At 42.1% G+C, this 26500-nt stretch overlaps 1 protein-coding gene across 1 annotated transcript; it reads left to right on the top strand.

Moving 5' to 3' along the window:
• The first annotated feature begins 205 nt into the window (after positions 1 to 205).
• On the top strand, positions 206 to 24603 carry atxn10 (ataxin 10). Its single transcript, XM_079734751.1, has 11 exons — positions 206 to 328; positions 2461 to 2646; positions 3043 to 3128; positions 3395 to 3491; positions 4196 to 4360; positions 5103 to 5183; positions 7039 to 7195; positions 7628 to 7736; positions 17701 to 17885; positions 22041 to 22104; positions 22938 to 24603. The coding sequence occupies exons 1-11, from the start codon at positions 222 to 224 to the stop codon at positions 23117 to 23119; spliced, it is 1419 nt and encodes a 472-aa protein (XP_079590877.1). The 5' UTR covers positions 206 to 221; the 3' UTR covers positions 23120 to 24603.
• Positions 24604 to 26500: the final 1897 nt, after the last annotated feature.

Raw genomic sequence — 26500 nt, 5'->3', positions numbered from 1 at the left:
CATGAACAATTATCATTTAAATCCACAAACAACATTTGTAATCCAGGGCATATAAAGACTGGGACCAGAAAATAATTACTTTCTCTCCATTGAAACCCATTCATGGGCTCTACCGGAAAGGGCGTGACTTCGCCACTAGCATAACGCACCGGAAGCCTGCACACGACCCCCCAGCCCCGCCCACACCAGCTACCAACATGGCAGCCCCCAGAGAAAGCGCTATGGACATTTCTTCCTTCTTTTCCGGACTTTTAAATGAAAAGTTGTGCCCTAACCATTTAAATATCTTAAAATCATTTACATCTATGCTGCGGAGACAAGAATACAGGTTTGATTTTGTTCAACTACTAGGATATGTCTTCTTTTAACGGCCTTTATCATTAGTCATTCTGACTTGTGTCTTGTAATGATATTGGCTGTTGCCATTTTTATGTGGTCGGTTAAATGGACTGTTTCATCGATGGTATTGAATTGTATGGTATTTATTGAAGTTATTTTTAAATGTATTTATATTAGTAATTTATTTCAAATTTGTTCATACCTTAAAAATGCACTGCGCCTTTTCAGGTTTTCATGAAGGTTCATTAGTAGAAGAGTAACAATTCATGCTAAGATGCACACCAAAGTAGAATATTTTCCAACAAAGAACTATTATACCCTGTCACTAGCACCGTGAGCATTCGGTATTATCCCTGGTGTTATCAGGTCATTATGGTGCGTTCAAATAGCTGGAAATTATGGGGGAAACATTTTAGCGACGTCGGAAAGTTCTCGTGTACGACACCTCATGACGCTCTAATGATTCTACTTCCGTTCGGCAACTGGGGCCAGATTTTGATAACAGAGTTGCCCAGCTGGTGCCATGGATTACTAGCGACGCGCATGAACATGGCGGAGCGTTAACGTTTGACTCAATGTAAAAGAATCAACCATCATATCACATACTTAACTATTGATTGACGTTGTAACCCTCTGTGGGCATCGACTTTGCTCAGTTTTAAACGTTGTACTGGTAAACCAGCTTTAGATAAGGGCAAGTGTAGCCTTCCCTACAGTGGCAATACAATGTGCTTCTCATATATAAAAGCAAAAGGATAGTAGGTGATAGGCTACAAGGAAATAAAGGTGTTTGCACGCCTTTGCACAACGTTTAAAACTGAGCAAAGTCGATGCCAACAGACGGTTACAACGTCAATCAATAGTAAAGTATGTGATATGATGGTTGATTCTTTTATATGGAATAAAACTTTCATGTTCTGCCATGTTCATGTGTGTCACTAGTAAGCAATATGTCACCAACTGGGCAACTCTGTTAGCAAAATCTGGCCCCAGTGTCCGAACGGAAGAAGAAACATCTGAGCGTCATCTGAACGATCTGAACGCGCCATTACTCAAATTGGGAAACATCTGGACACATCCGTAGACATTTTGGAGACATTTCGCAGGCATGGACAATAAAAATCGCTTTGCGTGCAATCGAAAATAGCAGCAAGATCTTATTATGCAGTAATTATAGATTACAAAACCTAGGAAATACGTTGTTTATCTGACTGCATTGAAATCAGTAAAACAAATAATTTAAAACATTTTTGCTATTATCTTTAATCATGTTATTTCGGCCATGATTTGTAAATCCAGAGTTAGAATTTTCTTAACAGTTGGCTGCCATTATTCTGGCATTATCGTATGTTTCCGGGCCAAAATCAGTAACAATTACACCCTAAAAACACAAATATGGTGTAGCAATATGAACAATGATTATTCAGCTACACTACGGAAACACTTCCGTCGTTTGCACGCAAAGACATTTTATTGTCCAGGCCTGTGAAATGTCTTCGGGAATATCTCCGAAATGTCTCCGGATGTGTCAGACTATTCGTAAGACCCGCATTATCATACTCTTGGCTAGATCACCACGGTCATCCTTTCGCTAATGTTTAAACGTCATTATTTTATATTTTTTATTTGCTTCTTGGGGCCTGCTTTTGAAAATATTCTGAAGATCTGCTTATATATATATATATATATATATATATATATATATATATATATATATATATATATATATATATATATATATATATACGTATTTTACTGGGCGTACTGGTTTGTTTATCTGAGCCTGTGGAACATACTTGAAATCCTAAATTCCTGCCACTCCCATAAACAATAGTAGTAGCACTGAGGTTGCTCATTTTGTGCTTGACTGTTTCACATACTCTGTAAGGGCACAACGTGCATTGATTCCATAAGGTAATGGTACTATATTGCTATTGTTTAATATTTGCATATTATAAAGGTTACAGATGTTTCAGCTTGGAGTGGCGGTTACAATTTATTGTTCACCCATACGGTATCCTTTATGGGTCCTTTTCTAAAGCTTATTATAACCGATCAAACTTTTCTTAGTCTCTTTACACATTGTTCCACATCATCTCTGACATTTTGTGATCCGATTAGGGAGGAGGTGGAGAAGGATGTATTCTGCTCTCTCTGGAGCCTTCTGTCCCGTCTCAGAGAGGAGCTAGAGGCCTCTGGAGAAGGCGAGGAGGAAGGGGATGAACTGTACCTTCAGTTGATAGCTGAGTGCTTCAGGGCTCAGAGGAACGCCTGCGTCCAGAGCCCCCGGAACCAGGCACTGCTCAGGTATTACCCACTGAGCAATTATGAGGGACGTTTCAAACAGCAAATTTTCTTAAGACGTTACTCAGTAAAAATAATTAAAATCTGCATTACACAATTTCAAAAGAAAGGCGACATTGAAAAAAATATGTTGTATTAGATGTGATAGATGTCAGTAATATTTTGAGTGGTGATGTATCCACTAGTTCTATAAAGTGTTTATCCAGATGTACGAATCCCTGGTCGGCAACTGGCAGGCTTGAGTTTTATCTATCTACTATCGTAAAGCTGGGCTGACAATCCAACTTTGGAATCAACATATCTGGATTGATTTGTAAATGGTTTCAACCTCAGACCTGGTGGCAGAAAAGAGGCATTCAATTAATTGCCGCAGAATTCCACATGTCTGTTTTTGTTCAGCGATCTGAGCTTCATCGATGAGTCGCTGAATGTAATCAGTGTGCTGCAGCGTCTGTATCTGCAGTGCGGGGGAGTTGCGCTGGACCGTAAGTCTTTAGTCTTTCCTTTCCTCACTTGCTAATGCAAGCAAATTTTCCAAGCTAAATATAAGCTAATAAATATCACTTAGCTAATACTAAGTCAGTGCCAAGCAGATTAATAAAATAATACTAACTCATATTTCTATTATTAACAGTCTTCTTATATTGGTATTCTGTTGTATCATATGTTTCTGTGAAAAATGATCTATCATGTATGGTTCAACATGCTGTCATGTATTGTTTAATAACGTCCTGGTGTGTCTGTCTGCCAGCCCTGCGTTGTGGGCTCCAGTTCCTGGGTAACATGGCCGTGGGGAACCAGCTCTGTAAGGACAGGCTCTGGAGGCTCAGCCTCCCACACCTGATGCTGTGAGTCTCACCGTAGAAACACTTTTGCATGTGATACGTATTTAATTTCTTCTTCTTTCATTCAGGGATAATTCTCTGTTTTCATAGCTAAGATATTATACTTAACCCATTTGTGCCGGCTGCTGCGCGGCGCAGCATTGTATCTAGTAGATACAATGTTGCGCCGCGCAGCAGCCGGCACAAATGGGTTAACTAAGGGATTTTGAATATTTTATATATATATATATATATATAGAAATAAGGAGTTAAAGTTTCATCCTGTAGATGCATCTCTAAAGCAAGTGCAACAGTTTTGATAAAGATTTGTTCTACACTTTACAATGCAATGACAAAACACAGTCTGTAGACCCTTCAAAACGATACATAACCCTAAACTTTTGTCCAGTCACTGACCTTATCTCCAGTCAATGTTATTAGCAGTCTCTTGTAATATCGAAGCATCTGTTCTAGAATAAAATAGTTCAGTTTCGGTCAATTTATTGTAATCGGTTCTAATTTGTTCTATGGATGGTCATAACACTGGCTAGCAAGATGTTCCAAATGATTCTTAGAAGTAATTAAGGGTTAACTGGTAAAGAGTTGTTCTGGTTATATTTGGTTATACATTGTTTTAAGTGGTTCAAAGAGTGTCCAAGTGGTTGTACTTGTTGTACTCTTAGTGGTTCATGATGATTCCAAGATGTTCTCCTTTTGTGTGGGAGCAGAGATCTGCTGAGTGGAAAGGATGAGAAGGTGGTGAGCTATGCCTCCATGGTGCTGCACACCTGTCTGGATGAAGAAAAGGTGGAGGAGTTGGCCAAGCCCGACAATATCCCTCTAGCCCTCCGTGTCATGGAGCTCTGCCGAACTCACCCCGACCTCGACTGGACGTACGTGTGTGTGTGTTTGTGTGTGTGTGTGTGTGTGTGTGTGTGTGTGTTCAAGTTACTTTGTACCCAAAAGTAGTTTTTTGTTTGCAGTGTAGAGTCCTCATACACACAAATAGAAAAAGACTTGGAGGCTAAACAAACAGCAAAGCAACATAACTCAGTAAAATTGTTAGGTTGAAAAATAAAACATGAAGTAAATGTGTAAAGGGGCTGGACGTTCCTGAGGATCATGGAGGCTAGAGGAATCCGGGAGAGCGTTGGAAGCGTTGCCTGACACCTCCCTGCTTGCCCCGCTTCCTCTTCGTCGTCCCTTTTCCCCCCTGGGTCTGTTAAAATATAATCTGGCAGTTGTGCTGTGATGTCAGTCATGCACTTTATCCTACAGTTCAGTTGCAGCATTGTAATCCTGGTGTAGCCTTTCATGGCTGATGGCAGCGTTGACAAAGTCGGAGACAATTTATCCCTAAAACAGCATCCAAAGTGCGGACAACGTAATAAAATCCATTGTGGATAATCTCATTCATAGACGTTGCTATGAGAACAATTAAACAAAATGGATCGGACCCCAAAGAACTTTAACAAATAAATAAGGAAACATAAACACGAGGACGCCAATCTTTCTCTCACATTCTCACTGCCGGTCACTGTGTGTGTGTGTGTTTGGTGTGTTTGTGTGTGTGTGTACTGTATTAATGATTGACCAGGTTTGCGTCATTGATTGACCAGGAGTGTGTGTTTGCAGGGTTCTGATCGCCACCCAACACTTCCTCAAGTCCTCAGCTCTGGTGGCCAGCATGTACTCTGGGATTTCTCACCTGGAGAGGTGATTCTACACCTAGTTCACAGTCTGAATTTAACTCGGCTAATTCCTTTTTCTCAAATTACATTACAATGTTAATTAATGTTATCATAAACATCTACATTAAGTCCTTTTAGATTAGTTTTTTTATCCAAGTTACTGACAAGTGAGAACCAAAGCGTACAATCACAATTGGAGTAACTACAAAATGTAATCTGTATTAGTAATATAATGATATGAAATGCGATATATTGATTTATGTAATTTTACCCTGGGACACAGGCAACACGAGGTCAAACAGTCATCTCAATCGGGATAGAAATGTTCAGAGGGAAACCGCTTCGCTGACATGGATGATAACAACTACACAGCACTTTATTTTTATCCTTTGTTTTTCATACAAATGACATTTTAGTGAACATGAGCATCTGAATTACAATGTGTTATTTCAGTCGATGTATGGAAATATGAAACTATGAAAAGTACCAAAGGAGGATTGTTGTCCCCAAACATCATAGTTGAATCTATTTTGCTGTTTTCTTTGTGCTGCAGCTCATGCGGTCGAGGCAGTGAACTGAAATCTTTTTTTATTTTTTTTTATTATAGAGTGAGATAGACGGGAAGGTATGAGAGATAGCGGGGAGGACATGCAGAAAAGGACCACAGTGACCACAGTGCTCCACAGACGTGGAGTCTTGACGGGGGGTGGGGGGGATTACGCGTTTTCTCATTCGCGTAATCGAGCAATCGTGCACAAAATACATTTCAAAGTGGATCGGCCCTCTTCCCGGTCTCCAGTCCCTGCTGCAGAGCGAATTCAAATCGCCGGTACAACGGGTTGGGGGTCTAACACACCGTAATATATGTAAACTATAACCGCATTTCACATTAATCGCAAATATCGCGTTGCTTCGGGTTTTCCTTTGTAGGCGCGTTGAGAGGAGGCGCAGTAGAATCCGCTGTCAGTGCGTGTGCAGTGTATCAGTGATACGCGGGTTTATCCAATAAGTGGAAGTGTACCCGCGCGCTATTGGCATGTATGCGCGCTTGTCTGTGTGTGTGTGCGTGTGTGAACGAGAATGACAGGGAGAAAGTGTGCTATGCGGAGATGAATGAACGGAACGATATTTATATTTCAAAATCGCGAAAAATAAATAAAATAAAAAGCAGAATCAATTTGTGGCGCTCGGTGTTCATTCTGTACCTGATTCTTCTGCGCTGCGACACACATTGGTCTATGTATGGGAAACACTGGACCATGTGCAGGAATCGAACCTGGGTCGCTGCGATTAGGACGGTGCCTTAATGGTACTCGCTCTATACGGTGAGCCTCCGGGGCGCCCCGTCAACTGAAATCTTAACTCAAGATAATTTCACTGGAGACGCACTTATCACACATGCATGTCTTTCTGTAGCCCCAGTGTAAGTCAATCTGTGGTTTGTGTGGAGAAAAATAAATTTTGACAAATGCGTAGTACTTTGCTTGTCAAAATAACTATTCATCAGATCAGATCATCTAGTACTGATCTCACTATCTAGCAACATTTAAACATGTATTAATTTGAGAACCAAATTAATTCTGCTCAGATGGTTTGGTAAAGGGACTAGACTTCAATTGATTCAGAGTAGAGTTGGTTGATTAGTGGTCTGTGTGTCCCCAAGGGAATAAGAGAGCTGCAGCAGTCAAGTATATGAGTTCACGCAAAGCTTGAACAAAAAATTGAAGTGGCCTCTGCAGGACATAATTCACCCTTTGCGTCAGTACTGACCATTGCAATGTGCTCGCCAGACCTCGCCGATTAGAATTTTCTAATTCGATACGTCTGGCGGGCAAAACACATAATTTGATATAAACTGTATATGCATTAATGTAATATAGGATGACCCTGTTGGAGTTGCTGGCGGCCCAGCTGGGGGAAGAGGGTGGTGGGGACAGTGGGATCCCAGGGGGCGTGGCGGCCCACCTGGCCTCTTCTTTCCAGACAGGCTGCAGAGCCGTCCTGGCGCTTGCCTCAGGGTCTGCTGACGGAGACGAGGTATGACCACCACCACATGATGACACAACCTTTTTGGTGCAGCGCTGACTCACATTCACAGTCCACATTAGACCATAAAGAACCCCTTCCCCCTCGTGTGTCTGTGTGTTTCTGTTATATGTGCTGAAAAAGTGATACCTACTTTTAGCTATGTAACAGGGAAACTGACGTCCCCAAAACATGGATGTATTAAAGTGTTGTTGCAATGCGCAACCACTTATCATAATCCCCATCATCCGCAAACTGCCGTACTTCGCTACAAACTTTCTAACTTTTGGTGGAAACGCAGCTACAGGCAGCTAGGTCCAATAGTGACATCAAAGTCTGTTGTAGATCCTTGTGTATCCTGTAGAGACATCAAAGTGAGTTGTAATTCCCAGTGTGTTGTGTTTAGACATCATAGTGATGTGTGGTTCCCCGTTTGACCTTTAGGAGGCGCTGACAGTCATCAGCTTGCTGGACGTGCTGTGTGAGATGACCTCTGACCTCGAGCAGTTCATGTTCCTGCAAGACCACGCCGGCCTGTTGCAGGCCACTGTCGGTAAGCTCACTGCGACCCAGGGTGCGGTTGCCCTCCTGCTAATGTTAGGATTATGAAAAATATTGGGGTTTCAGACCTCAGAACATATATTTGAATACTTTTCTGACAAACACTGGACGATCACCTTACGTCCAATTTTGGATTCTGCAAGATTGACAGTTGTTTTCATGATCCCAAAGACATCAGCACTATGGGAGCCCCTTAAATTTATTATGCGTAACTTTCAAAGATCCCATGGCATGAAAATGTCACTTTCTGAGGTTTTCTAACATTGATATGAGTTACCCTAGCTAACCTATGCTCCCCCAGTAGCTAGAAATTGTGTTGGGTGTAAAACGAGCACTAGGCATTCTGCTCCACCTTTGAAAGAACTAAGCTCAGACGCGCCGTTTTGGAATTTTCCCTGTATGTCGTCATAAGGGGAGTTGCCACCTCCCCTTTCTCTGCCTTGCCAGCCCAGAGAACTTGGCCCGCCAATAAGATACGACCGTTCGAGCGACGTGTGTGTGTGTGTGTGTGTGTGATTACGCATGTGTTGTACACTTCTTTGTTTTTTGGATAACCGTTCTGCTGTTGGGGTTATGGCGCATAACACGACAGACTCTCGTCTCTGGTATTTCCACAACAAGACTCGTAGTGGGGGTTATCTCAACCATGGTTGAGAAGGAATTGGGGGAAAGGAACTTTGGCTTTGACTCCCTGAAGTACATGAACCATGACATGGAGGAGAAAGGGATTGTTGCCCGCGAATGTCTCCCGCTTGAGCCCCGTTTCCCGCTGCTGAGGGACCACCGCCTTGGCACTGCCCGCTGCAGGAGGCGGTGGTGCCTAAGCGCTGCCTGCTGCCGAGGCGGTGGTCCCTCGGCAGTGAGGCTCCGGCTGGAGACAACCGCGGTCAACAATCCCTTTCTCCTCCGTGTCGTGGTTCAGTCTACTTCAGATTGATGTGGACGTGGAAGAACCAGAGACGTCGGAGAACCCGACGCAGTCGTTTGGGATTCATAATATCGTCTGGAGGTGCACACAGCTTTTGGCCGTGATAATATGTATTATATGATATAGATATCTATGTATTATATGATGTCATTTAGATATAGAGCTCCTGGACTGTAACGCAAGTGTTGTACACTTCTTTGTTATTTGGATAACCATTCTGCTGTTGGTGTTATGGCGCATAACACGTCAGACTCTCATCTCTGGTATTTCCACAACGAGACTCGTAGTGGGGGTTATCTCAGCCATGGTTGAGAAGGAATTATGGGAAAGGAACTTTGGCTTGTGCTCCCTGAAGTACATGAACCACGACATGGAGGAGAAGGGGATTGTTGCCCGCGAATGTCTCCCACTTGAGCCCCGCTTCCCGCTGCAGGAGGCGGTGGTGCCTTGGCAGCGAGGCTCCGGCGGGAGACAACCACGGTCAACAATCCCTTTCTCCTATATGTCGTGGTTCAGTCTACTTCAGATTGATGTGGACGTGGAAGAACGACGCAGTCGTTTGAGATTCATAATATCGTCTGGAGGCTCACACAGCTTTTGGCTGTGATAATATATATATATTATATGATATAGATAAATCACCGGAAGTCATTCACTTTCTATGGGCAAGAGCGACCAAAGCGACACAAGCGTCAAACGCTACTAGCAGCAAAAGGTGAACGACCAGAGCAACCATAAAATGTTGAAGACGGCTGAACTTTATGCATTTACATTTACATTTACATTTAGGGCATTTAGCAGACGCTTTTATCCAAAGCGACTTACAATAAGTGCATTTGTTACAATAAGTACATTTGTCATAAGAAGTGAAACAATATATCGCTGTCGGTACAGTAAAGATGTTCATAGAACCAAGTGCAAGTATTACAATCGCTAGGCTAACTCATTCCCCATGTAAAGCAATGATAGAAGCTACTGTAGATGCTACACAATTAAAGTACCTTGAATAAGTGCAATGTACAAGTGCTAGGACGTACAACATTCAATGGTGGCTGTGCATTGGTTTCTATGTAGAGTCGAGGTGAACTCTGAACAGGTGAGTTTTGAGTCTTTTGCGGAAGCTGGTGAGCGACTCTGCGATCCTGACATCGGTAGGGAGCTCGTTCCACCACTGAGGTCCCAAACCAGAGAAAAGTTGTGACTTCGCTGATCGACCTTTGCTTGCTCTTTGTTCTGGCACCTGAGCGCGTAGCGATGCACACATCACCAGACAGCTAAACACTTTTCCCCACAAAACTTGAAGACAGGAGCAATAATGGAAGTCCGTAAAGGATGTTGTCGACGTTCACTTGTATGTCCATTTATTGATAGTCGTTGAACGAGTTGTTGCAGGTTTAGAAGTGTGAAACTGGAAATGAACCAAAATGCAAATTGGTTATAAAAATGTACTTATAAGTTGTGAAATACAATGAAATATGAACGTAAATTATTACATAAGACATGGATGAATTAAGTTACTTACAAACAAAGCTTCTCCAAGGCTTACACGGATGGATGACGTGAGATACAAGAAAGATATGTTTCACCGTGTGGATCGCTGGCTCAAAAGACAGATCAAAATGGCTGCCGAAATAATGACCGATCACGTGACTAAAACAATGTGACTCTTGTCAGCTAATGAGAATGAACACATATTAAGAAACTACAAAAGGACTGCATACAAGTAATGGCCTGCAGGGGGCTCTAAAATGCCTAATACGAACTCGAAACGTGTAACGTAACACTCTTAGCGATGGCGGTACCAGACGTCCAGCTGAGGTAGTTGAGCAGAGGGATCGAGCTAGGGTGTGTGGCCAATTACTATGACGCGTTTCGGCGGCAAAACACTGACAGCCAAACGGAATGTAGACGCTCTTCGCTTGCGTGGATCCCAGGGAACACCGAACACCGGCACTTTGGTTCCTACCTTCTTTTTTGGTTCCTTCTGTACAAAATGTCGAATGAAAAATTAATCGCGGCTGTAACTGGGCACCCGGTGTTGTAAGATCCGAGCCTTTTTCATTTCAGAGATTGCAACAAATAGGCTCTGGCCTGGGCGAAGGTGTCACGCGTGGTTGGTTGGCCTGGTGTGTGAGATAATAAAACGTTTTAGATTATTGTAAAATAGGTGTGATACATGCCTGCTAACGAGATCTTTTTTAATTAGTCTAGATAGATAGATAGCCTAATCAAGTCTTTATTAATACCAAACGACACAAATCGTCAGGAATTCATACAGGTGATTCAGCTCAGCTTGTTCTGTGTGGTCTTCTGTGAAGACCACACAGAACAAGGGAGACAAGTCGACTGGACATACACAAAATACATCGCATTAAAACTAGACCCGCGTTGATAGATAGATAGACAGATAGGCCTAGATAGATAGATAAATATGTTCCATTATTTGCCTTGCGGAGCCAGCCAGTCCTGTGCGCGTATGCAAATTAGCCATGTGCGCCGATGTCAATTTGTTTGAGTGTGCGACGAATGAGTGCAGATCATGATTTGCAGATGCAGATCAGTGAATAATATTTGACCTAGCCTACCGCAGCACGCAATGTTTTTTTGTTCTCGGTTGTAATTACATTTTAGGAGTTTTTTTTAATATATATTGGAGGGGAATCACTGTCCTACTTGCTGTCGAAGCACTTTATCCAACAAGCAAAACCATCTCTGCAATATGGCCAAAGTGTATGGGAGTTCACTCTTTGATATGTCTGTCTGTACTAAAAGCATACGGCTCCTTTTAAATGCGTCTGCAAAATTGAATTGTACGTCTTGAGCAACAAAAGCGAACAGAAATATTCGCAGCGATACTTTATGAGCAACCAAAAGTGTCTTTGCAGTGCAATTCGCTTCTGATGTGAACGTACAGATAGAGCTCCAGGACTCCCGTGTGTTCTAGAATATTTACAGAACAGGGCCAAAGGCTGTGTGCGCCTCGCCATTGCGATACATCCACTGTAAACAGAGCGCATGGTACCGTGGCCGCAAGCTGCTCAGGGCCACACCCCCACCCTCCTCCTTGACCCGCCTCTCTCCTCCTCATTTGCATTAAAGCTACAGACACCGAAACGGTGCGTTTGGTGAAAGCTCTTTGTGCGACTGGCTCGTAGTGGCTGTAATTCTGCACCAAGGCTGAATTTCCGGAACGTCTTCAAATACTGTGTTTGGGGCCCAGTAATATATATATATATATATAAAAGCAGCTTGCCATGGGACCTTTAACCTGTTAAGCCCTAGGCCTATTTCACAGGCCTCCTGCCCGAAATGACATGCCCAAAATGAATAGAGTATTCCTCCACAACTACAAGGGCTATATGAATAAAGTTGGTTTCAAAAAGAACCCTCACAGGTGTCAGAATCAATAAAGATGTTACTGTGTCAGAGTAAATTCAGCTTGAACATAGTAAGAAATGTCAATTTTCAATTTTCGCCTAGAGAAAACACATTATTTAGAGTGAATACCACCTTGAAACTATGGGATAGTAGCCCAGAACCTTTAGGGAAACATATAACAACATCTGATGAGTACCCTGTTCCAGGATAAATGCTAATAAAGTGAATAAAGTGATTTTAGAGAGGTTTTAGTACAAGTAGGTCCAGGCGGACTAAATGGTGCCATTTGGGCACTTTTGGGCACCATCAGTGCCATTTGACCTTTCTAAGGTACCAGACTGTAAAACTAATTTTATTTCACTGACATATCACCATAGGTATTCATTTCGTCCAAATTCAACAGTTTTTTAACTTGTTTTGAAAATTCACCCAGACCTCTATACATTTTCCCAGTCAAAGAAAACCATACAATCGAAATTAAGTTTGACTCCAACTGGAGCAGATATATTTGAGAACAACGTATAATAAAACCAAACTGTAAAAACAAAGGTAAAGACGCAGCTAAAGACTACAATAACTAGGAATAAATATCCCTAGTGATTATATATATAAACATGTATATAAATATATATATAAACATGCTGGCAGCAACTTTGAACAAATATAACTAACTAACTAAAACTAACTATATACACTAAGGGCTGTCATGCCACTGCTGGAAGCAGTTCTTTTTGGAAGTGAAGCACAAAGGGACCTGGCACTTCCTGCAGTACAATTAATCCGTGTCCAATTCTGGCAACAGCAAGTCACTGTCGTCAGACGAGGACCCGAGAGGGACTAAAGTAGCCCCACTGTCGCTAGTAATAATAGCAAATGCCTCCACAAACTTATAGGTCTTTCTCCTGCCTGCCATTATTTATTTGAAAAGAATAACAAATGGGAAAAAAGGCAAGAAAATACAAAATAATTGTCAAACTACTAGCTAACCAGGAATGCAAACGTTGTAAGAAGCGTGTTGTAGGAGCGTATGTCTCTAACTAGCCGGGTGTCTGCTCTGAGATTGTTCTCTGCGCTTCTGGCGCGAATTATGCTGACCTTCCAGTCAAACGCGGGAAGATATATTGGGTATGCATTGGTCGATTTGGATGATTGACCCCTCTACCAAACCGTCGGAGCCAATAGAGTCGAGGGACAGTCAAATCGAGGGACCCAAATCCATGTAATAAAAAACACCATTCGCCAATCAAAAGTATCACACTATATAACGTTTTTTATTTGTTTATTTATTTTCTCTTCTTTGGCTGCTAGTTCAGTGAGTTTTCGTCGTAGTGATGAGAGTTATATCATTGGAATCTGTGGAGCCTCAGCTTTCATATGACATATAGTTTGTGTAGGTGGCATGAAGTAGCGAAATCGGCGGCGGCCAGTATGCGCGCATGCACGTTTTGCATATTTTGCTACGGGCTCATTTAGTTGATTGGTGTTCAAATTGTGTTTCGTTGAGGTAAAAATGGTTATCATGGGCTTTTAGCCGAGCTTCTTCCCGTTACGTGGGTATGCACCATGGACATGTTGGAGCATGGTGGTGCTGTTTACAGCTGTTTACAGCACACGTTGGCGCAGCTGCCCCCGCCCCCGGGGGCGCTCGGGTTTAAGAGGTTAAGCATTCAAATATTAAAATAACTAGACCGTTGTTAAATATTTTGTTGAATTGTGTAATTACATTATTCAAATTGTTTCCAACAATATTCAAACTCAGAGAAATCCATAGTTTTATTCTTGGTAACGGTCAGTCGCATGTCAATGGCATCATATGCACTCTACCTCCTACTGTAACTTCCGGGGAAACGCAATATGATATTTCCATATCAATCTAGCTTACCTAAAATGTGCTACTTTGACAAGTGGCTCATTCCAGCCACTAAGCTAATGCAGTGTTTCCCACACAAAGACGTGCTGTGACCTCAAGCAGGCCATGTTCATGCAACTTGGGCTGGAAAGTCATTATATTAAGATATAATGACTTTATGAATGAGTGTATGATCCATCAAAGAGAACATCATCATCCAAAGTAGAAACTGATTCCCATCCATACAATTTATTTTAAATGAGGTGAATCATATTTCATTACCAAGCCTTGCGCAACCCGTTGAATCCATCTCGCCCGCTTGCTCACCAACACACGACAATGGACCTTCCGTGAAAGGCCCCATTCTCTGTGCACTCTCTGAATCAAAACATGATCATGGCCGGGATAAAGGATTGTTGTCAGCTTTTCCCTGCGGAGAATGCTGTGGGCCGAATTCATGAATAGAATCAATTGAGTTCAAAAATCTGTATTGAGGGACTCCAGAAATCTCTGGAAAAGTCTATGCTTGTTTTGTAGTTTTGTCGTAGTTGTATCTGGTGGGACACTTTAGGGAGGGTTTTGGTCCTGTCTCCTGGTAGATGTTTATCTCTCTGTGTGCTGATGGTGTCAGGCTCCTGTCCAGTCCTGGTGTTGAGGTCACCACAGATTAGAATATGACCATGGTGTGGATGTGGTGGATCTCCTCCTATAGTATAGAGAAGATTTCCTCATTGTAGTATGTGGATTCTTATGGTGGGATATATGCGCACACAGTTCTCTCACTCACTCACATACGCACACACATGCACTGCAACCATAAACTCATCTAGACAATACCTGGAGGAAATATATACGTGAAAGCGGCATAAGCAGCACACACTATTGCTGACTGTGTGCATGACATTCAACTCCAGTACCCTGAGGCGTTGGCAATCATGCTTGGAGACCTAAACCAATGCAATCTTGAGACTGTTTTATAGAGATGTCACGATCCCCAGATCGGGCCTTATACAGGGTTTTTAAGGATCAGCATTAGCTGATCCAGCATCAGCTTTTTAGGGGAATATGTCACCACCATGAGTCCAGTTGCGAAGTCCTTGAACATACTACAAGGGGAAGTCAACGTTCAGATGGGCTGGCTGGCTCCGACAATCACCGCCCTTACAACCAAGCTTGAAAGACCAGCCACCTTCACTCAGATTTTGCAAGCCAATTGTTGATGCTCTTCTTGAAGGTTTGAGGAAGCAGTTCGAGATCATGATGTCAGAGCCAGAGCTAATTGCAGCAGCCAAACGACGACTTTAGCAAAAATATGTGTTTGTTTGTGTGATTCTGTGTTTCTAATCAAGGCCTTAGTTACATTTCTTTTCGGATATTACATATTTATGTAAGCTGAGCATTTGCTTTTATGTTCTTGAGTATACTGTTATACTGTATACTATTGTGCTATTGCCTTGTGGGCAAGTGAGAAATGTTAAATAAAGCAACATGGTAAAAAGATGAGTGACTTGATTTTGCTTTCAATTCCTTTTACATTCTCCAAGGTATTAACATTTTTCATAACTCCATGTAGGACGTTTCTATACATAAATGTAAGCACTGTGGCAGTAGTAGTGCAATATTTAGAAAATGTACTCTTGTACTCTTGATACTCAAGTACTTTTAAAAACAAGTACTTCAGTACTTTTACTTAAGTAGACATCTGACTGTAGTACTTTTACTTGTACTTGAGTAAAATTTAGCAAGGGGTATCTGTACTTTTACTCAAGTAAGGAACCTGTGTACTCTATCTGCCTCTGGTTACTATGAAGCAAAAGGAGGGGAATCGTATATTCACGCGCGGAGCGACACTTAGCAGAGCATCCGAGGTTGCCCTGCCTCTAGAGAATCTCTCCCCTCATCGGGGTCCTGCTCTGTTTAGATGTGGAGTAGGCCTACGTGCTCTGACTGGCTATGGTTTTGAGAGCCCGCCTTCGGCTTCCTCATATGTGTGATGATGCTGCCATCTTTTGGCCATGAGCAGTTATCACAGCATATATGTTTGGTCCTTCTCCCTTGTGGCTATGTGCGCATATTACAGCTTACGTGCTTATTTTCGTGACACTGGTCAACACTATGAAAGAGTTGATCCATACCAATTTGCTTACAAGAAGGGCTGTGGAACAGAAGATGCTGTCACTACACTTGTCCATCTCATAGCAAAACACCTGGATAAACCTAAGACCTATGCTAGGGCGCTCTTCCTAGACTTCTCATCAGCGTTTAACACAATACAAACAAATATTTTAGTGAACAAGATGATCGAGTAGAAAATAAACCCATTCCTAATCCATTGGTACGCATCATTTCTTACCAACAGAATCCAGATAGTTAAAGGGGACATATCATACCACCAGGTGTGAGTGTGATTAGCCATTACAAGCCGTTTTCAAAATGTGCAGCATTGTGACATCAAAGGTGGGCGTGTCCACCTAGATGTGTGACGGATAGATGAGCAGTGTTTGCTAGTCTACTGGGTAGGCTGGTAGACTGATCTATCCAGCACACATCTAGATGGACACGCCCACCTGTGATGTCACAATGCTGCACATTTTCAAACCTGCTTGTAATGGCTAATCACACTCACACCTGGTGGTATGATATGTCCCCTTTAAGGTTTACAGAACCCTCTCATCTACCACCATAACCAATGTACGACCCCCACAGGGCTGTGTGAGCTCAGCAGTGCTTTTTACCATATTGTGTTTGGGTCTCCACCTGACTCACACAGAACCCCTATTCTAATCCACAATGAAACAATCAAGCAGGTTTCCTCCTACATGTATTTGGGAGTATGGATAGATCACCTGTTATCGTGGAAAGACCATGTAGACTTTGTCTGCAAGAGAACAAAACAGAGGATGTACTTTCTCCACCGCCTCAGATCCTTTTGGGCAAGCAGTCAAATTCTTCATTTATCCTTCACCTCACTCATGAGCATTTTACAATACTGTGATATTGTATGGTACAACACTCTGTCTACAACATTGAAAGCCAAATTGTCACAGCAATTAAAAATCTGCTCCAAGATTGTGGGGCATCCCCTCCAGACAATATACGAAACAGCCTATCATAAAAACATGTTAAGGTTGGCTATCAACATCGTCTCTAACAGTAGCCATGTCTGAAACAAAGATTACAAACTGTTACCATTGAAGTGCAGAATCGGAGTACCCAATTTTAACAAGATCAAACTGAAACACTCTTTGGTGCATCAATCAATCTACATGCTCAACACTGAATAAATCTCTAGATCAAAGAGAAGGTGAAGGGACTTTTATGTTTTATGTTTATGTCTTCTATGTGTTTGTGTTTTTCTGTTTCCTGTTTGTGGTGTGGGATGTAAACTACAATGTACACTATGGACAATTAATGTTACATGTATGTGTTAAGTCACAATGGAGCAACTAAATTGACACAAAACAAATTGCAGACCTGTCTGACAAAGTATACATTATTATTATTATTATTATTATTATTATTATTATGTTACAATGCAAATATCCCAATCAGTTCATTCAGAATCAACCAAATCAGAAACCAGAAGAGAATTATATTGCGGATACATCCAAATAAATGTTGTGTTGATATCAACACAAAAACAGCTAACATTATTGATGAGTCAGTACTCTCGTCAGCCGTTTACAATGTACTGTAAACCAAACATTAGGATTTCCACTGCATTCTTTTTGCATCTTGTCCTGCCTACTGCCAGCTCTAACCATTTGCCACCCCTTGCCTCACTCTCCCCCTCCTCTGCAGCTCTCCTACAGGAGGTTCATGCTCTGGGTAAGGCCAGTAAGAACGTCTTCAGCTCCTCCCAGAACTTCTCCTCTTTCTCCTCCTCTGGAGGAGGTGACCCCTCATCACCTTCTGTCAGCTTCAAGGCCCATCTCATCCGACTCATTGGGAACCTCTGCTATCGTCACCCCTTCAACCAAAACCAGGTCCGTGGGGGGATGTGGATGGATAGATAAATATAAGATAATAACTCATGTAGAAGTTTTATGAATAATGTTGTCATCATATGTTGTTGTATATATTTGTGTATTACATTAAAACAAAAGCAGACACAAAGCAGATGCACGTCTTCTACTGCTATCTATCTATGCAGGGTACGAGCCAGTTTAAGTAGAATACTATGCTAGACAATTCTGGTGGTTTGGTCATTTTCTGTGTTTTTATTTTGTTTGTAACAGGTTATTCATCGGTATCAATTAAAAGAAATTAGGCAGTGTTGAGATTTGACAATCAATTTTAAGGTTTTGTGATTACAATCGTTCAAGCACAAAACATCCATGCCAGCCTGGCAAGGCCACTGGCCCAAGAAACATTTATTTGGGCAGACAACAACATGGGACTTCAGTGGCTATAGATAGATGAATGGGTTGACTAAATACATAGATACATGTACCTAACCTGCAGCTTGATCACATCAGGGTAGTAGGAGGCTGACAGTCCGTATCATCAACTCACAGTGGGGCTCCTTCTAGAGGCACTGTGGTGCAGAACACTTGCGGATCAGCGCCCCATGCCCTGCACTCAGCACCTACTCTAAGGTCAACTTGTGGTCAGAAATCCACCTGTATCTGGTTTCACAACAGATCCCACTAAACCAATTGAATCCATTGTAACCCATGATCCCTGCACCTTGAAGGTTGTTCCTGAAGACACGCACACAAGCGATATCAAACCAAGGCATGACAAACATATGTTCCCACCGCTGTCCAGTCTTCAGTAAATCCAAAAACTATTTCAATTTTATTTAAGACGTGGTCATTTGTTGTATATGATTGTCAACATAGTAATCAAAGCCATTTTATCACGGTTACTGATATAAGTCCCCAATTTAGACATCTTTTGCCATTCTTCCAAAAACATGCCATGAACGTGCCAATGCAAATGCAGGTTGCGTTCTGTTCGTGTCGTCTGAGTGCCTTTTCCGAGGCCCTCAGATGTTAAGGCCGAGGGTGCACTGGCTGCATGGTTTGTGTGGACGTGTGGAGCTCTGTCTTGGCAATGGTTGACTGCGGCATCTGGGAGAAAGTATAGCTTTTCGGAGACCTATACTATACCGCCACAGTGTGTGTGGATGTTGAAGCTCTGTATGAGCGGCTATTTATTAAATGTCTGTGTGAGGGTCAGGCTTCCCGGCCACGTATAGTAGGTGTGCGGCACATTTTCATACAACGGTACTAAATAAGTTTCAAAAAGTTGCCGCGGTTCGTAACCATAGGGGTAATAAACCCATCTCTTTCCTAGCGTTCAAACCAAAACACATTATTTTCAATCTCAGTCATCGGATTCAAGCTGAAACATTCGGTTCACAGGTTATTAAAAAAACAGAAAAGAGCAGCCGTAATTGTTTTCCCCCTTATTATATAACACATTCATTTCAGTTGTATTAGTATAGTTCTTAATCACAGTTCCAGTCTCACAGGCTTAACGGGACGCATATTTATGACACCCCCCCTGACCCTAGCCCCCCAGAGGGCAAGAAAAAACTCCCTTAATTAGAAAGGAAGAAACCTTGAGAAGGAAGGCAGAGTGGGGGATCCAGGGATGGTCAGGAGTGCAATGGGTGCCAGAATTGACAGACGTACAAGCAGACATTTTAAATAATTTAGTTAACAGAAAATACATGTAAATAGTGTCTATGGTGATGAGTTGCTGGCTGGTTAACCGTCAGGGAAGTCCAGGCATCCAGTCACAGTCACCGCAACAGACCAGGCATCCAGTCCCAGTCACCGCAACACGCTTAAACAGAAGGAATTAGGAATTGGCTACGGTAATGGATGCTACGGCAAGCAGCAATGATAAATTAGGGCTCATAGGTGCTCCATATTGCACGCCACTCAATTGTTTAATTGTCATTATTGTCGTTGAAGAAATGTTGTTGAAAACATACTGCTGCAAATTTGTATTCTGCCATAGAAAAAATAGAAAATGTTTGATAATATAGGTGTTAGCTTATGAATGGCTTTAGACTATCAGCATAAAGAGAAAAAGTCAATTAATAATAGAAAGTAGCCTCCATATTTTATTGTGTAGATCAGAAGAAACTGTTTTATTAAACAAGTTGGAATGGCCAGAAATAGCAGAATTATTTCTTTATGTGCGCTGACATTGAAGGATCTGTCCGGTTTGCATATCCCAGGTTAATAGTTATATATAAATGACATGACAATGACATTGTAATGACATTGTAATGTAAAGTAATGCAAAGTAAATCAGCCATGATTTTTGTTCAAATCGCCGCCTCCCGGTTTGGACACAGTGAATGACATCCATTATAATTGTAATGATTGTTAACAGATCCCATAGCTGTATCTTGGTTTGTCCAACAAAAGTGAAGGCATACAAACTGCCCTGGTTTGGTAGCTTTCTCCAATATGCCTACTTAAGAACAAATCCACAAGTTTCTACTGTGTTTATTCGCCACTAGCATTAAGCATGCTCAGAATTGAACTGAGGCGCCAGGTTGAAATCCTTGGTGAAGATAGTGGCTGCGTTATAGGCAGTCTTGTACAGAGCAAGATTTCAAAACGTTGCCAGGGTAAGTGTTCAAGGGTGTTTTCTTTTTTTAACCATAACCCTAACCCTGCCTGACAGAATTAACACATATCAAACACATGTCACATATTGGAGAATTCCGAACACCAGGTATGTAAGCATACACAGTGGCGAGTAAACAGAATCAAAACCTTTGGGTTTGTTAGCACTATTCAGAAAGCTTCCTAGCCATTGCAGTATATATTTGCTAACCTGGGTTGGACAACACAAAGATACAGCTATGGGAGTTCCTCAATACTCTTTTGGGATATAATGGATGATCGGCAACAGCCCTACTTCGGAAAGCATTGACAACGCAAGAGGAGGTGGGTTGGAACATAATCATGGCAAATTTACATCTTGACATAGAGAATGTCAACAATTAACCAACACATCAGTACCGTGCATGCACATATCAACACTGTGCACCTCACACACACCTCACTAGCGCTAGTGGAAATCGAAGGGGAAACTCAGAATTCTGCATACAACTTCAGCTAGCCTTGCTTATTGCTCAACACAATTGTCCTTAAGATATGTTAAGGGGCCCAAACACCAGTCCAGACTCAAACCAACGGCCAACTGCCTTTATCCAACCACTCCGTTGCCTCTCGTACTGCTGTGAGCATGCTGCAGCTGACTGCTATTCTTGAAGTTTGTTTCTTGAAATTTCTTCATCCTTCTTCAACTAAGGCGTCTATAGCGATTAGCTGTAGTACAAAGTAGTTTTTTTTTAAATCTTTGCAGTCGACTATGTTGACAAATTTTTGCAGTCGACGCATCATCGCAGGCCATAGATTATCAGATTAGAAAAACAAAGCACACACAGTATTGGCTCATTATTTGTATTCATTCAAAATATGGATATCATTTGTAATATCCAAAAAATGCGTTGCAACGACAGTGTACTTTGTCACTCTGCGCCATCTTTGTTTAAGTGGTTTGTCTATCATCATCACTTCCGCCCCTCCCACACACCGCATTGATTTGCTAGCACACAACCAATCAGAGTATCCAATGGCTCCAATCCTCAGACGCCAATGCTCTCAGACTTTGCAAGTTGAATCAGACAAGACACCGTCTGCGCGGTTCCAAAAGCTTCCAACATAGCTGAACACACAAAACAGATTTGTTCCCAAACTCATCCGAGTCTCCCAAAACGTTTCAGATGCCAACGGTTAGGTCAGTGTGTTCCACGCTTAAGCTTAACCAATGTCCCAGAGACTCAACTGTGGGTCTCTGTGAGCACTGGCAGTGCAGTGTCTACGATAACTGAGTACCATAGCGTGCTAGCATGTTGGCAATAGCTTGATGATGGCAAAATGTACAATCAGGATCTTTGTCATGGGGAGGTTGCTCATACCTATTTGGTGAACCTCCCTGGGCCATGATTCTTAGGGTTTGGATATGTTACTGAAGGGGGTCTTCAGGTCGCTGGCCTTGGCAGAGGTCTGTGCTCTACTGTGCACATGTTCTAGTTTAGGCTGCCTTGGCAGCCTAAACTAGAACCTTGGCTGAAATGGCATCACTGTGATCTTCATTCCATTTAGGTCAGAGAACTTGACGGCATCCCTCTGATATTGGACAACTGCAGCATAGACGGCAACAACCCCTGTATCCTTTACCTTAGAGCAGGGGTCGGGAACCCCAGGCACGCGTGCCACCACTGGCACGGGGCAGCATAAACATTGGCACACTTTGAAAAAAAACAAAAAAACTTTTTTATTATTATTATTAAAAGAATTCACAGCACAATGCGGCAGCATAATCATTGCTACCATTTTTTTTCTTCTGTTTTGGGCATTTCCTCCCAGTGCAAATATGTTTAAATCAGTTACAGAAAGCAGTTTTCTGAAATGGGATCAATTAATAGTTTTTAAACCTATGTTGTGAGTAATAGAGAAGAAAATATTTAAAATATTGTTGCAAGTGGCCTGTATGCATTGCCTTCTCATGGTTTTGCAAAGCTGTACATGTCTTAAAGATATTGATGTGGATGGTTCCAACATTCTCATATATTCTTGTTTTTTACATTTCTCACAGTACAAATGTTTTTGAATGAGTTTCTGAATGTTTCTGATATGTAATTATAATTTGTAAGCCCATGTTGCAAATATAACAACCCAAAAAAAATGTAAAATGTTGATGCATGATTGTGGACTATATGTAAATTGTACAATTCCAGGTCTTCTGGAAATGTTTTTGGTCGCTGTGTCATAATTCATCTTAATATATTGTATACAATATAATATATTGTTGCTTAAGGCACACTCATTAACTAGAAAATGTCAAACTGGCACTGCATGTTAAAAAGGTTGCTGACCCCTGCCTTAGAGTATAAGATATTTCCTATATGTTCCTACATGAATTATCTCTGTACATTTCAAGTCTTTCATGCACCTTGAAATGTCAGATTTTCCGCTTGTTTTCCTTTACAAAGTGTGCAGTCATTAGCCAATGGGGCATCTTCGCCATCAGGAACATTTTGGAACAAAACCAAGAGAACCAGGCACTGGTGGCCGCCATGGATCGCCGTGGCAATGCTGACTACTCGGTACTCAGTGAGCTGGGCCTTGACGTAGAGAAGAGAGATGGAGCACTGCTGCTCAAAACAACAAAGAAACACTGACAGGGATAGAGGGAGAGGGTGGAAGGAAAGGAGCTAGTCAGAGACATGGAGAGAGAGAGAGACAAACGGGGTGAGAGGGAGTAAAAGATGGAGGGAGGCAAAGAGAGGAAGAACAGAGATGGAGGTGAATAAATAGAGAGTTAGCCCGAGGTAAGGAGAGAGGGAGTGCCAGTCAGTGTGCCATCCAAACATCAATAACATGGTCTAGGTGTAGTGTCTGTTATTTAGGCTATGTGATCTGTTTTGCGGTTCTGAGCTAATGACTGAGGAGGGTCATGTGCAAAGCTATCAGAACCCCACAAAAGCAGTCTGATCTGGGCCAGGTTGTGTTTGGTAAGCAGCCGACCCATGGGTTGACGAATGGTCTCGAAGCAGCTTCTACCAGAGGTTAAGCACCCTCTCTACTCCGTGGTGAAGAATATTCTTTCTCTGGAATAAGGGCCTAATCCAGAGACAACACTTCCTTTTGCATTTTCTTGAAATATAATAATACTTTATTAATCTCACACAGATTGAATAAAGTAACATTTTATCTTAATTGATGATACTTTAATTAAATTCATTATCACTGTTTTAGGACTCCGACTTGAATAATATAATCCCCACTAACTGTCAGCTATGCAACCAACATACGAACCTGCTCACATTCCTTATTTATTATTATTGACCTGTATTTTAAGTCAGATCCTGGACTCATTCTCTAAACAGGCTAATTCTGAATCATTGCACTTATCTAGGATAGTTAATTAAACTAGGATAACTATCTTAACTAGAATGTATTACCAGGTTATAAAGCCTGTATGGCATGCAGTGTAGATAAGGAGCAAAAGCATTAGACATTTAGAAAGTGTTAATACTAACAATGTTGCATATTTATTTCTAAAGTCTCATATTTGCTCTCAATAAGCTCCATTCCATACGTACTAAATACTAAACACAACATATTATTCCAGCCTTACCTTTTCTATTATATGGCAGCTCTTATTGTGCGTTTGGACATGGCCATGCCACCATGTACACTCCTGTCTCCTCACCAGCTGCTGTGGTTTGGGATCGGTATGGAGAGGTGGACAGTAGTGTCTACCGAGTGGAGCCATTGAACTGCAGAATAAAATTGTCATAATACCCAACACATCCACACACGCCCCGCACTACCCTGTTTTCACTGGATCCCATCGTTAATGACTAAACGTGTTAACACTATGGGCCGGCTGTATGGCGCGTCAGTAGTTCCGGTGGCCAGTATGGCAGACGGCTAACAGAACGCCTGCCTGGCTCCCTGTTGTGCTTTTTAGTGAGAGGCATGTTATCCTACCAAGCTCGCTACCACCGTTCACTTTCCCACTGCATTCTTCAGCTGTACGCCAGTGTTAGTTCATCGGCAGGCCTCGGCTTTAATGTATGTGTGCCTTAACCGTTGGAAAGCAAAATTTGTGTGATGTGTGTATCTGATGCCGTTTGAGAACATACTTGGTGCATTCAAATAAAATGTAAACTGTAGCAATACGTTTTGATATGTTTGTTGGGAAATTGGAAAAGATGAAACACTGAACACAAGATGCTCTGAACGGATGATCACTGTCTAGTAGAAGCTCGGATGATGGTAGAGCAGTGGTTCTCAAACATTTTATCCCACGTTCCACCTCAGAAAATTTGTCTCCCCAAGTAATGACCAATATAAAATATAACAAAATACAGTAGCATAGGCTGGCCCAATTCAGCTACAGACAGCTCATGCAGGAGGCACATTTATTCTTAAAAATTATATTATTTGTTATGTTATCAGCTGTACAAAGTGGTAGCACTAGAACTGACACACACACACACACACACACACACATACACATAGGCTACAGCAAGTGAGAACATTAAGAACTATAAAATGCATTTCCTGCAGAAAATGCGGTGAGTGCTGTAGTACAAAGTGAGGTTGAAAATATTTTTTAATAAAGCCACATAGATTACATAAAGAAACGTTAAATGGCTTCAATCAAGTGATGGGATTTGAACAGAGTTCAAAAGTCTAAATGGAGTTAACAATGTAAACATGCACACCATTTAAAAAAAATTAAATAGTTGACAAATAAATTGACAATTGAATGAAAAGCGCAAAGCATTGCTAAAAATGCAGAAATGTTAAAGGAATTGAACTGAAGAATCTGAAATAGCCAAAATTGTATGTACTCGCCTTATGCTCATTTTTCCAGCCTAACGTCATTTAAAGTTATCAAATTGGGCGGGGAAATCGCCAAATCTGGCAACGCTGCCTGAACGTCGTAAAAAGTAATCAAGTTGAGTGAGAAAAACTGCCCAATCTGGCAACACTGCCTGCACGTCCTCGCGCTCTAACCTCAGCGTAAATCAATAAGACAAACTGAAAACAAGCCGACATGGAACTAAAACTGATTTTGAAAAAAGTATAAAGGTAATTGAAATCCTGTTTTTGATTATTGAAGATACAAGTGTGTTGATTTGTTAAACCTTTCAACGAAGGTTCACGATAAAATATTGACCAAGTTACGAAGTCTGAAGTAAGTGTCAGAGAATGGGCGGACGGCTCCTCCGTCCTCCCATTGACTTCCATTGTAAAAAATAGTAATTAAAAATAGAATATCTTCAAAAGTATAAAATATTTATGCATATACAACCACACAGACATCCGCTTCCGAGCATCCTCCTCACCAACGCCAAGTCCGTCGTAAACAAGCAGGATGATCTGGAGCTGCTGATGACTGCAAAGCAGGTCCTGACTCCTGAACATCATCATGAGACGTGGCTTCAACCAGAAATCCCAGACGCTGTGGTACAGTTCGAAGAATGCACTCTACATCGCTCAGACAGGAACTCAGCCATCGGTAAGAGCAGAGCTTTGTGTATATATAAACAAAGACTGGTGAGGCCATTAGCGGCCGCTGCTCACCAGATCTAGAGTCCATGTCAGTCGTGTGCAGACCCCCTGACCTTCGACTGATCCAACGTTTATGTAACTAACCAGCGTTGGTGCGTGGTTTGATTTTGTTTTCCATGTCAGTCGTGTGCAGACTCCTGGACTATCAGCCACGTTAGCCAGCTAGCTAACTGTCTACCGGTCAAACTTTATCATCGCTGGATCCATCTGTCTCCTGAGTGTATGGATTGCTTGCTCTGGACCCGGGTGAGTATGTTTGTGTGTTTGTGGTGGTGATTGTGCCAACCCGGGACTGACCCGCTTGCATCCCTCGCTAACCCGGCTGTCTGCATGCACTGCTTGCCTCGCTTAAAACATTGGCCCAGCTGTCTGGCTATCCAGCCGGCGTTCATGGGGGGAGCCCCCACTCCCTGCCGGCTCGTTAGCTGTAGCCTAGTCGGGTGCCGCCATGGCACGGTGGGGCTTGCCTGCCG

The sequence above is a fragment of the Pollachius pollachius genome (assembly GCF_949987615.1).
Source record: "Pollachius pollachius genome assembly, chromosome: 4".
Lineage (NCBI taxonomy): Eukaryota > Metazoa > Chordata > Actinopteri > Gadiformes > Gadidae > Pollachius > Pollachius pollachius.
This window is presented reverse-complemented; position numbering and strand designations above follow the sequence as displayed.